This window comes from Zea mays, chromosome 7 (genome assembly GCF_902167145.1).
Source record: "Zea mays cultivar B73 chromosome 7, Zm-B73-REFERENCE-NAM-5.0, whole genome shotgun sequence".
Lineage (NCBI taxonomy): Eukaryota > Viridiplantae > Streptophyta > Magnoliopsida > Poales > Poaceae > Zea > Zea mays.
In genome coordinates, this window is record NC_050102.1 from 140860774 (window position 1) to 140874157 (window position 13384).

Here is a 13384-nt window from a genome sequence, read left to right on the forward strand (position 1 = left end):
GGCTTAGATCGCCCCCGAGGCAGGCTCCCCCAACAAATCCTCTGGGATGGACATGTTGAGAAGCAACGCCATAGATTTGAGCTGCAGATCCGAAGGCCGTTTCACGAACACCTTAGCATAATCATCCAGCACACCTGGAGACAACACTTCAACGTGATCAGCCTGCAGAAGACCCAGCTCCTTCACAATCCGCAACTTGCCCTTTGGAACACGCTGAGGGATCGACGGAGGCTCCACCCCTGCACCAACAAGGCGCCTGCTGCGGCGAGGGAGGGTACCACCAGCTTGGTTCCTGGGACGGCGCTGCCGCTTCTGAGGAACACCGAGGATGGAATCAACCGCCTTCGACATCCTTTCAATGAAACCCGCCTAAGCACGGGCTGGCGAAAGAACCCGGGAAGCAACCGCCCTTCGTCCTTTACGGGAGTAGGTGATTGGAGAATGGGGCCAAATCCTCTTGCCTGGAGCCAACACCTTCTTGAGCGACTTCACCCTGCCCTTTACCGCAGGTGGCGTGGCCGGCGACGAAGGTGGTTCCCCAAACCCGCCAACGAGCAAGGGGACCCTGGAACCGAGCCCCTGCGGTTCCCCCTCGACCGACGAAGTGACTCCACCACTCGCAGCAGCAGGGGAGGAAGAGGGGGGCCCATCCGCAGCAGGGACCATGCCGGCCTCCGCCGTCACAAGAGGAGCGCCGACAGTCGGCGATGGAGGGACCATGCCAGCATACGCATCAGGGACCAAGCCGGCATCTGCCGTCACAGGAGGAGCGTCGGCAGTCAGCGACGGAGGGATCATGCTGGCAATCGCAGCGGGGACCATGCCGGCATACGCCGTCACAGGAGGAGCGCCGGCAGTCGGCGACGGAGGGACTCCACCACCAACAAACGCGCTGCGCAGATCGCCAGAGCCCACACCGGGCCCACTCAAAGGTAACACAATCTCTGACCCACCAATCTCCAAAGGCCAAACCGGCCCGACAGACTCCAGGGATAGGTCCGGCCCACTCGGCGGGGACGCAAGACCGACCGAAGGACCCTGGCTCGATCCACCGCTGGAGCCAGGTCCCTCAGTTCGCCCGACCATAGCATCCACCTCGGGAGCCAGAATGACTCCACGAAAAAGAACACCACCATCAATGGGGTCCCGCCCACGCTCCTCAGGGCCAGCACGCGCGGTCACAGGAAACGTGCCGTCGCCGCCCTGCACACCGCCATGCAAAGGCCCCTGGCTAGAGGCCACGTGTCGGCCATGCGTAGGGGCGAGACCTAGCCGCTCATGCACGTGCCTCCGCCCGGACTGAGATGCCGCCGAAGAACCATCAAGCCTCACCGGCGCACCCCGTTCCAGCCTGCGCCGGCGAGAACCCGTCTCCCGGTCACCTCCACCGGACGTCGGCGACGAAGGGAACGAAGGCGGAACAGCAGCCTCCGCCTGGGGAACGCGAGAAACCGAGGCCGTCACCGAGTAGGACAGCAAGCGCCTCACCACGGGAGCTCCTCTCGAACCTATCACCCGCTCCGGGACGAGGAGCTCGAACGAGGCCGGAATGAGCTGCGGCCGACATCACCATCCGAAGACCTTGAACGAAGAAAAATCGAAGCGATTCACTGTGTCGGAATGAAGCTCCACATCAGAACAGAAATCACGCAACAGATTTTGCGCCGTAGCTAGCTCCCAAGCATGCACGGGAATTCCTCCGAACTCAACCATGACCAAAGAGGGGAACGAAACCACCTCCGCGTGAGCTAGCCAAGACCACCGGATGAACTTGAACGACCAGAGGGAGAATTGAACACCGAACCATTGTTGTACACCTCATTCGCTGCTTGCTCGGAGTTGAGGATCAAAACAAAATCTTCATGGGAAGAACGGTGCACTGAGAAGGAGTCTTCCAGCAATCCAAACCCAGCCGCTATCTCCGCTGCGAAAACCTCCGTAGTCACCCGAGGCCGTGATCCAGTGATCACCACAAACAAGGCACAGCGCTGCAACCTGAGCTCCTCCCTGTTGATCGCGTCCGATCGCTCCAGCACGCAACCACGAGGGGCGGACGTATTGTCTTCGACCAGGGACTGAAGGGATGCCTCCTCCTCAGCGGACATCGGAGCTTGAGGAGCAGACAACTCCGACATCAAGGGAGGGTTAGACCTTCTGCCCCTTGTGCGGTGGCGTCGCCTCTTAGCACCATCTTGTACCTGAGCCGGCGCACCGACACCCTTGACCGTCCCGGCACGGGAGGGGACCTCTCGCCAAACCTTAACAAACCGTGGCTTGGCCACAACCGACAGTGGACCGAGACGATCCCACACCGACACAGAAGCTTTGCGGAGGGGCGCTCGGTCAAGACGGGTCGGGCACCTGGCAGCACGATGCCCTAAGGACTTGCAGGTGAAGCAACGCACCGGGCGCCTACACTCAATTGCCTTGTGAGAGGGCGCCATGCAATTGAAACACCTTCCCTGGAGATCCTGGGGGATCGGTCGACGGGGAGGCGGAGACCCGCGCGGACGACGACGAGAGCGAACCTCGACCCAGCCTTCAGCGTCAGGGGAGGGCTTCGGTGCCCTACTGGACGAGGCAGGGCGGGCCACCAACTTGATCACCGGGCGGGGGGGCTCCTGCCGTGGCTCCGGCTGAGCAACACAAGGAGGCGGGAGTTGGGCCACTTCCTTGGACGAACGACGCCTGGGAGGACAGGCGACCTCACCAGAGACGTCCACCGGCGCCGTCTCAACAGAGGCCGGACTCACCTCTGCCCACCGCTGCGTCCTAGAACGGCCAGCCGACACGAAAGGATGAGCCAGAGGAGACAAGGACGAGGGGTAACCCGGCGCCACTAGGGAGGGTGAGGTGGTCGCCGGACCCGGAGTGGGCGCCGACGAGAAGCTGGTGGGAAGGGAGGGGAGGGGGCGGGCACCGGTGCGGAGGAGGAGGGAGGGGGAGGCGAAGAGCCGAAGGGGCCGCCATCGGATACCCCATGTCCTTCCAGATTTGATGTTCCAGATATGGAATTGATATTTACTCCCTCCATTCCAAATTATAAGGCGTTCTGACTTTTCTAGATACATAGTTTTTGCCATGTACTTAGATATACACTATGTCTAGATATCTAGGAAAAGTAGCACATTTCGAAAAGTCAAAACGTCTTACAATTTGGTACAGAGGGAGTAACTTATTTCGAGTTTGAACTGAAAGAAGCATGTATTTTTCGTTCTGTTTGCAAACCTCTATCACTTATTGATATTATTTGCTCTTGAAGAATATAAACATGCCTGCATCTTTCATATGTGCCTTATGCTCAAATCTTTGATTGCTACTGTTGTTGTTTATGTTCTACTGTTGATTGTGCACATGAGAAATTATCTTTGATCTTTTTAGTGGATTTGATGCATGCAGACTGGTTATGCGGGTTCCTTTCTTCCTGGCATAAAGCAACGGTTGTTGTCGTATATTTTTTGCAAGACGTGGAATGAGGTTCCAGATCAGACTTTGGTTAGCTATCTTGTTTGAACCATTTTCCAGTAGTATTTAAACTTCTATTGATTCTAGGCCATTTACATGTACTCTGAGATTAATCTATTTTTTTAAATAACTAACTAAAGCTTAAACTCTTATTTAATGTGCCCACCTATTTGTCATTTACAAAGATTGGTACTTTATCTATGCTTGTTGGTTTAGTGATTGTTGCTTCATTTGGAATGTTGAAATGAAAACATTCTTATTGCTTATTCCTTTGTTGGTGATATTACTGCCTTCTTGACATGCTTTATTAAAGTGAAAATATTTCTCTTTTTGTTTGAACTTCAAAGTAGTGAATTTGTTTGCAGAGGGTCCAACATCTAAAGAAGTTCTATTTTCACTTCCAAGATTATGTTGATCTTATCATATGGAAGGTACCATGCTACATTCTTTTCTGTTTTTCGGTTTGCATTGATGTATCATGTATGTTCCCTTTTTTGGCTAGTTGAAAAGTTCTTTAAATTTTTTACTGTCAATTACTGTACCTCTTCTTTTAGCTAAGTGCTTAGCCATAGCAATTGTCTGAGCTTGCATGCTAGTTTGAATTAGGCCCATTTGTGTGTTGATGTGAGATTTGGGTTAGACAAATTTATAAGGTTCGTAGAGTCCATGTCACTAACCCTTGGTTAGCCCTTTTATGTGAAGCAAGTACAAAAACATAAGTGGGTTGTTGGGGAGGTTTCTAGAATCCATGTCAGTAACTCCAGGTTAGCCCTTTTATGTGAAGCAAGTACGAAAGCATAGGTGGGTTGTTGGAATCCCACTTGGTTGTTGAGGGCGGGTTTGGCAAACTTATAAGGTTTCTAGAGTTCATGTCACTAACGCCAGGTTAGCCCTTTTATGTGAAGCAAGTAGGGAAACATATGTGGGTTGTTGGAAGTGTGTGGTTCACTCAGCGTGTGGAGTGTATTTGAGTCATTTTGACTCTGGGGCATTATAGCCTGATGATGTCAAGGCCTGTCTTCTTTTGCTATACAAATCATTTTCTCATAAAACGTTTTTTCAAGAGTGTTAGAGTGCTCCTGCTTGTATATAGACCTGTCCCATTAGGGCCCTTTATGTTGTACCCCTGTAGCTAGGGTTAGGGTTTACTGTTCATTGTCTCTCACATGGTATCCCAGCCAGGTTAGGATTACTCTCCCTCCTCAGCCGTCGCCATCTGCATGGCCGGCTGACCGCCGTCCCCTCCCTCCTTCCCCGCCGACGGCGACCCCTTCCCCCCTCTCCCTCTCTCCTACCGGGCGGCGCTCACCGCGCCCCTGGCGGACGCGCCCGGCACTGCGCACGCCTTCGTCGTCGTCGCCGCCGCCGCGCCGCCCACATCGACGCGCGCCTTCGCCGCCACCGCGCCGCCCCCACTGGATCCTGTGGGCAACCAGCAGGCTGCGCCGGCATGCAACAGCTCACCTCGGCCTGCCGCTGCTCCTCCTCGGCTTGACGTTTCTCCGCTTGCGCCTCCGGCCGATCCGGCCTTCCTTCCCCCCATCCGACCACCCACGCCGTCCCACCCTCTGTCCGCCAGGGCCGCGCCAGCGCCGACCCCATTCGCCCCCTGGTGGCTCCTGCTGTTTCCTTGGGCCCCCACGGATCTCATCCTGCCCCTGCTCCGGCCGTCGCAGTCATCTCCCCCGCCCCCGGCTTCCCTTCCAGCGCGCTCTCCCTGCCGGATGCCGCCCTGCTTCGCCATCGCTGTTGGCGTTGGGTTTTCCCCATGTCCCGCTCGACATGACGGTTGGGGCCCACGTGCGTGACTACCCACCGCCGATGATCGTTTACAGCCAGCCCTCCGCCATCACCTCGTCCCTGCGCTCCTTCGGATGACGCTGCCACCATCCTTGTCGCCACCCGGGCAGTCGTTACGGTAGCTCGCCAGTGGGCCCAGGACGCCGCCCGTGCTCTTGAGCAGGAGCACGCGGTTGTTGACGCCATGGAGCGCCAGTACGCTGAGACCTACCGCCGTCTTGCCGACAAGGGCGTGTCGGATGGCTCTCTCACGTCCGCTCGTCACTGCGCTGACACCTTCGAGCCCGCGTCCGCCCCAACCTCCACTCTTCGCGCCTCTCTTCACGCTCAAGCGGCGGCCCTCACCAGTATCCGGGCAACCATCACCGACATTCTCATGCCGGACTCCACTCAGTACCCTCGGTGGTGCGACCAGGTCCTGCAGACCTTCCGCCGCTACGCCCTCGCCGACCACATCCTCTCCCCGGTCACTGACCCGACGGAGGATTGGCTCCTGATGGATGAGGTGGTGCTTTCCTGGATCCATGACACCCTCACGGCTGAACTTCAAGACATCGTTCGTGTGTCGGACGATACGGCTCACCGGATTTGGGGTGCCCTTGAGGCTCAGTTTCTTGGCAACCGCCAGACTCAGATTCTGTACCTTGAGACCGCTTTCCGCCAGCTGGCTCAGGGCGATCTCTCTGTGGACGGGTACTGGCGTCAGATGAAGACGATGGTAGACACTCTCCGCACCCTCGAGGCCCCCATCACCGATGAGAGCCTCGTGCTCATCCTCCTCCGCGAATTGAGCCCTCGCTTCGATCGCGTAACGCCCATCCTTACCCGCATGAAGCCGTTTCCCACTTTCGCGGAGGCCAAGAACGATCTCCTTCTCGAGGAGCTTCGCCTCTTCGCCACTACGACCGCCGCTCCCGCCACGGCGCTCTACAGCGCGCCTCGGGCTACCCCTCTGACTCGGGGGGGTTCCCCTTCACCGCCCTTCGACCCCACGTCACCGCCCTCTGGAGCTCTTCGTCAGCCTACTGGCTCCAGGGGGGTCGCGGTCGCGGCCGCGGTCGCAAGAGTGGTCACGGTGGCATGTCGGGCGGCCAGGGTAGCTCTCTAGGTGGTTCTCAATGGCCATCCTTCTACAACCCGTGGACTGGCACATCCACATGTGGCCTGGCCATCCGCGGGTGCCTCGGCCCCTCGCCCCACCACCTCTCAGCAGGTCTTCTTTGTCGCTCCACCGCCGGCTGCGCCCTCGGCTCCTCCCCAGCCTTAGCAGGGGCTCCTTCCTCTTCCGGGGCCTTCGACCCAGCCCATGTGGGGGCCCCTGGACCAATGGGTGGGACGCGCAGTCTCTCGCCAGCTCCTTCACGATGACGCTGGCCCCACCCACCTTGGTCTCTAACTGGGTGGCTGACCGGTGCCTCCTACCACACCACCCCGGACGCAGGTATTCTGCCTTCCACCTCTCCCCCACCCCTCCCTTCTTCCATCGTTGTTGGAAACGGATCTGCCCTACCCGTCACCTCTGTCGGTGACGCGGTCCTTCCCGGTCCTTTTCGTTTAACCAACGTCCTTGTCGCCCCCCACATCATTCAAAATCTTCTTTTTGTTCGACAGTTCACTACTGACAATTCTTGTTCTATGGAGTTTGACCCGTTTGGTCTGTCTGTGAAGGAACTTGCCACCAGGACCCTTCTCGCTCGGTGTGACAGCCCCGGGCCCCTCTACACGCTTCGCCTGCCTACTTCTCCTCAAGGTTCAGCTAGGCGCTAGGCGGAATCTAGGCGGTGACCCATTGCCTAGCGCCTAGTCGGGAGTACTCGGTCTTAGGCGCTTCTAGGCGCTTTTCTAGGCGTTTTGGCAATATAGCCATAAATTATATATATATTATGTATATAACTATATATACGTATATAACTACTATATATGAGTCACAGACTCACAGTAAATATAAAAAGAAGGCCAGTAGACATATCTGATTCCTAGCTGAGCTTACTCTTGCATGTTCCTAGCTCCTGCAAGGCTGCAACACATTTTGACAGCTAGTAGTTAGTAAATTAGTCAATAGACAGCTAGCTGTTCATCAAAAAAAATAGAAAACACTAAATTGTGACTTATCTGGATGATTTCAGCAGCCTCCCATTCATGAGCAGTTGAGCACACCATATCAGCAGCTGGTAATTACAACACAAGTGGATAGGACAGTAATACAAGTGCAGAACACAATTTATAAATAAAGGACAGCACAAGGCACAAGCACATAGTTCTTAGTTCAGGTCTCACACAAAAGAAGACACACAGAAACAAAGTGACACAACTGCAGTTCATAAGACCAGGGCATCACAAAAGGCTTCACTACTAGATGGAGATGGTCCAGATCATATTTCATCTTCACTGTAGCACAAATCTTCATCTTCATACTCTTCTTCTTCAGACTCAAACTCTTCTCCTTCATAGAGCTCTCTCACTCTTGCACTTCTACGAGGCTCAAGCTGTTCTTCTGCTCTTGACCGCAGTTGCAGTTTCTGATGACATCCTTAAGTTTCAGAAGGCTATCCTTTCTCTTGACCGCAGTCCGCAGGTTCTAGAGGCTAAAACCAGGGGAGGCCAAGTTAGCAGGAGAGGCCAAGTTAGTGGATGGAGATGAGCAGGGAGGGGAGCAGCCGGCGGGGGAGGAGAACTCACCTTGGCACTGGCAGGAAGCAGGGACGGCGGGGACGAGGGAGGCCGGCGGCTGCACTTCCTCCGGCGGGGACGAGGGACGGCGGCTGGATTTTGCCGCGCTGGGAGGAGGGAGGCCGAGCGGCGGCTGCACTTCCTCCGACGGGGACGAGGGACGACGGCTGGATTTTGCCGCGCTGGGAGGAGGGAGGCCGAGCGGGATAGCGGCTGGGAGGAGGAATTTTCCGCGCGGGAGGAGCACGGCGCGCGCGCGCTAAAAACCTGGCCGCCCGCTAAAAATCTACGCGCGCTAAAATTTGGCCGCCTACGCGCCCGCCTACGGCGCCTGCGCGCCGCAAACTCGCCGCGGAGGCGCGGCTGAGCGCCGCCTAGGCGCTGCGCCCGCCTAGACGCCGCGCATCCCCCTAGGCTACGCGTTAGCCCGTCGATTAGCGCCTAGGCGCGCCTAGGCGCCGCCTAACCGCCGCCTAGCCGAACCATGCTTCTCCTACATCGACCTCTGCCCCGCCTGTTCTTGCAGCGGCCGCCTCCTCTGTGACTTGGCATCGTCGTCTCGGCCACCCCGGGCGTGATGTGATGTCCAAGCTCTCCAGTAGTACCTCTGTTTTTGGTTGTAGGGGATCTTTTGAACACCTTTGTCATGCTTGTCAGTTAGGTCGCTAGTTAGGCTCTCATTCCCTACCTCTTCTTCTTGGGCAGCAGGCACTTTTGATCTGATACATTGTGATGTATGGACATCCCCTGTAATCAGCATTTCTGGCTATAAGTATTATTTACTCATTCTTGATGACTCACTATTTGTGGACTTTTCCTTTACGTCAGAAGTAGGACACTTATCCCACCCTGTCTCACTTCTTCGCTTGGGTCTCCACTCAGTTCGGTCGCACCATTCGGAGTGTCCAGTGTGACAACGGGCGCGAGTTCTATAACAATGCATCCCATGGCTTTTTCCTCTTTCGCGGCGTCCACCTCCGTATGTCGTGCCCCTACACGTCTCCTCAGAATGGTAGGGCTGAGCGCATGATTCGCACAACGAATGACGTCATGCGCTCTTTGCTCTTTCAGGCTTCCCTTCCTCCTCACTATTGGGCCGAGGCCCTCACCACTGCCACCTACCTCCTCAACCGTCTGCCCACCAAGGCGGTTGCCCACCCCACTCCTTCGCACTTTTCGGCATCCACCCCTCCTATGATCATCTTCGTGTCTTCGGGTGCGCTTGCTACCCTAATCTCGCCTCCACTGCTCCTCATAAATCAGCGCCCCGCTCCACTCGCTGTGTCTTCCTCGGCTACTCCCCCGACCATAAGGGGTACCGATGTCTTGACCTCACCTCACACAGAGTCCTCATCTCTCGTCACGTCGTCTTTGACGAGCTGAATTTCCCCTTTTCCTCTTCTTCCCCTGCCTCTCTCACCGAGCTCGACGTGTTCATCGATCCCGCCCTTGTGTCCCCTACTGTCGTACCACCCTTCCCTGCAGGTCTGTCCACCGCGCCACCCCGCGCGGCCCCGCCTGCAACACCTTCCCCCGCACAGCCTCGTGCGGCCTCGGCGTCCCCTGCGTCGCCTCGCGCGACCCCACTGGCGCCACCCTCTCCCGCACAGCCACGTGCGGCCTCGGCGTCCCCTCCGTCGCCACGTGCGGCCCCAACATCTCCCGCCCAGCCCTGTCCGGTTCCGGCATCTCCCGCATCGTCACGTACGACCTCGTCGTCTTGCTACACCAACCCATCCAGACGTACCAGCGCCGAGGTCGTGGCGGTGCACCAATTCGCGCTCGCGCCGAGCTCCCGGCCTATCACCTCGTCATCGTCCACCGGGATCCTCGCCACATCCACCCGATGGTCACCCGGCGCGCGGCGGGTGTCCTTCGGGCCCCTGATCGTCTGATTCTCTCCGCGACCTCTTCTTCGGCCCTACCGCCGGTTCCCACGACTGTCCATGGTGCGCTTGCCGCCCCGTAGTGGCGGCGTGCCATGGAAGAGGAGTGCGATGCTCTCCAGGCTAACCACACTTGGGACCTGGTGCCTCGTCCCCATGGCGCCAACGTGGTCACCGAGAAATGGATCTTCAAACTGAAGCTGCACGCCGACGGGTCCCTTGAGCGGTACAAGGCCCGCTATGTGCTCCGAGGCTTCACCCAGCGTCTCGGGGTCGACTATGACGAGACCTTCAGTCCGGTGGTCAAGCCTACCACCATCCGGACTGTCCTGACTCTTGCTCTGTCCTGTGATTGGTCGGTCCACTAGCTCGACGTGAAGAACGCCTTCCTTCATGGCACCCTAACGGAGACGGTCTACTGCACTCAGCCCGTTGGGTCTGTTGACCCCGCTCACCCCGACATGGTCTGTAAGCTCAACAAGTCCCTCTACGGCCTCAAGCAGGCCCCCCGGGCTTGGTACAGTCGCTTCGCCACCTTCTTGTGCGTGCAGGGCTTCGTCGAAGCAAAGTCGGACACGTCCTGTTCCTCCTCCGTCGCGGCCCGGACACTGTGTACCTCCTCTACGTCGACGATATTGTGCTCACCGCCTCCTCCCCTAGGCTCCTGCGTCGCATCATCTCCTGCCTCCAGCATGAGTTTGCGATGAAGGACCTGGGGGCGCTCCACCACTTTCTGGGGGTCACCGTCGAGCGCCGTCCCCAGGGCATGTTCCTTCACCAGCGACAGTACACCGTCGACCTCCTTGAGCGCGCTGGCATGGCCGGGTGCAAGCCTTGCGCGACCCCGGTGGACACGCAGGGCAAGGCCTTCGCCGCTGCCCCCCTGTCGCTAATCCGACCGGCTACTGGAGCATTGTCGGGGCCCTTCAGTACCTCCTCTTCACCAGGCTCGACATCGCCTACGTCGTCCAGCAGATATGCCTCCACATGCACGAACCTCGGGAGCCGCACCTCACCGCGATGAAGCGGATCCTACGGTACTTGCGTGTTACCCTCGACTTCGGGCTCCATCTACGCCGGTCCTCTACCACGGAGCTTCGCGTCTACACCGATGCCGACTGGGCGGGCTGTCCCGACACGCGCCGGTCCACCTCGGGCTATGCCGTGTTCCTCAGGGACAGCCTCGTCTCCTGGTCGTCAAAGCGCCAGCCAGTCGTCTCTCGCTCTAGCGCCGAGGCCGAGTACCGCGCCATGGCAAACGACAAGGCTGAGGTGGCCTGGCTCCGCCAGCTGCTCCAAGAGCTCCATAGTCCGCTGGCCACGAGCACCCTGGTCTTCTGCGACAACGTCAGCGCCGTTTACCTCTCCACCAACCCCGTCCAGCACCAGCGCACGAAACATGTCGAGATCGATCTTCACTTCGTCCGCGAATGAGTCGCTTGTGGAGCTGTTCGCGTTCTTCACGTCCCGACCACCTCCCAGTTCGCCGACGTCTTCACCAAGGGGCTTCCGTTGATATGGTGTTTGCGGAGTTTCGGTCCAGTCTCAACATCTGCAGTGACTAGAGTTTCGACTGCCGGGGGGGGGGGGGGGTGTTAGAGTGCTCCTGCCTGTATATGGGCCTGGCCCATTAGGGCCCTTTATGTTGTACCCCTGTAGCTAGGGTTAGGGTTTACTGTTCATTGTCTCTCACAAAGAGGTCCTTACAGCATGGTAGTTGATCAGGTACAGTTTTTGGATCGCCATCACCTATTTGTCAAGTTCGGTAGTGTGGATGGAGGGGTAAGTTTTCTTTTCTGCCATCGTACCAGTAACATCAATTTCATCTAACTGCAAAAAGTCTTGGATTTCAGTTAACAGCAAATACGTTTTGGATATCTCTAGGTTTCTCGGAGTACTGACCAAAACCTAGCTTTCTTTGCCGTGTACAACATGGAGACAACGGATATCGTTTCACTTCATCAGGTATTTAGGACCAACAAGATATTAGGTATTACGCCGTGTCTTCTCATGCTGACCTTATTTTATAAATTGTTAACAGAATTCTTCGGAGGAGCTCTATGCCTTGTTTGAACAATTTTATGACCATTTTCATGCAAACCCACAAGCTTCATCACATGGAAAATTTATCTCCTCTCATTCCAATGATATTCATGCTCTGGATCAACTTCGGGTTATAAAAAATAAAGCAAGTAGCTCCTCACAGGTAATATTGGTAACCAAAGAGTATGATCCATTTTCCAGAGGGCATTTTTGCTCTTTGTTTTACAAGATATTATAACTTGCACCTGTAATCTTTGAAAAAAATTAAGACACTGCAAACTTTTTTGCAGAACAAAATACTGAACTGTGTAGATAAATGTATACAACAACACTAAATCTCCAATGTGCTTTTTAATTGCAGCAAGTGATTTGTCAGCAGATTAAGTACAAAAGGTTTATTGATGAAGTGTTACTTGTACTATTTGATAATTGAATTAAAATATCTTTCATAAATTTAAGAGTCAATTAACCTAGGATTTAATATGTTATGGACATGTTGGTTGTGACAACAAATTTTTTTTTCCGAAAGCGCAGGAAAGCTGTGCATCATTTAATTAGAGAAGAAAAGATCCAAAATGGACCAAGGTACAGAGCCTAACAGGCAAGGTAAAAACACACGTACACACACTATCCTGCAGCCAAACTACAGCCTCCACCAGAACAGAGGCCATGGCGGGACTACAGGGGGACTCCACACCCACAAAAATTATGCCATGTTCATATTAAGTGCGACCTCTAGGCCTAAGTTCTCAAGATGTTTAGCTCCAGCCTTAATCCAACACACCAACTCATCTACAAAAACACATCGGATTGTGCCCAGAGAAGGGTTCTCTCTATTGAAGACTGCCTTGTTGCGGTGAATCCATAAACACCAGGCCCCCAAAATGATGACGCTGTTCATACCCTTTCTCTTGCTCCTATGTATCTTCTTACATACCTTTCGCCACCAATCGGCAAAGGAGATCTCATCTCCAGATGGAGAGAGATTACCAAACCCCAAGGGCGAAAAGATGGTATACCAAAACTGTCTTGCAAAGACGCACGTACACAATAGATGCTTGATGGTTTCTTGTGTTTTATCACATAATAAACAAGACTCTGAGTGGTCCAAACCTCTCCTTTCCAATCTATACCTTGGAAGGAGGACCTACGTGAGGCTGTGGGGTGGAGGGGCTGAGGCGTCGGCCTGAGGGGGAAGGCTAGGAGGCAGGAGCGGAAGAGACATCCCCAATCACGTGTTGAAATCTTGTTTTTGAGCTTTGAGTGCATCTTTCAGTATATGTGAAGCTTATCACACATTGTTCGCTTGTGAATATTAATCCTATATTTGTGCAGAAAAATAAAGCTATCAAATTGATGCACATTATTTTTTATTAGCTGATTCATGTTGAGTGCTGCACTTTATAGCTGGTAGTAGACTCAGTACCCCAGGGGCCAGGTCATTGAGTTCTAGTTGCTGGAATTGGCCTATGCCACACACTTGGGTTTAACATGGTCCAACTTCCAAGCTCTTCTGCCAT

At 55.3% G+C, this 13384-nt stretch overlaps 1 protein-coding gene across 18 annotated transcripts in view; it reads left to right on the forward strand.

The window, feature by feature from the left end:
* LOC100281541 (light-mediated development protein DET1) overlaps nucleotides 1–13384 on the forward strand; it is a 49285-nt gene that overhangs the window by 18448 nt on the left and 17453 nt on the right. For 7 of the 18 annotated variants that reach the window (XR_004851223.1, XR_004851224.1, XM_008653191.3 and 4 more), the window contains exons 4-8: nucleotides 3400–3495; nucleotides 3831–3896; nucleotides 11547–11603; nucleotides 11706–11786; nucleotides 11863–12027. Coding sequence is in view for 15 of the 18 variants with exons in the window: in XM_008653191.3 (XP_008651413.1) it covers nucleotides 3400–3495; nucleotides 3831–3896; nucleotides 11547–11603; nucleotides 11706–11786; nucleotides 11863–12027 (465 nt within the window). In the remaining 3 variants the exon portion in view is untranslated. Of the gene's footprint in view, nucleotides 1–3399; nucleotides 3496–3830; nucleotides 3897–11546; nucleotides 11604–11705; nucleotides 11787–11862; nucleotides 12028–12398; nucleotides 12438–13384 lie in introns of those variants that run through there. The other 11 variants (XR_004851225.1, XM_035960577.1, XM_008653193.3 and 8 more) reach the window with 6 other exon arrangements.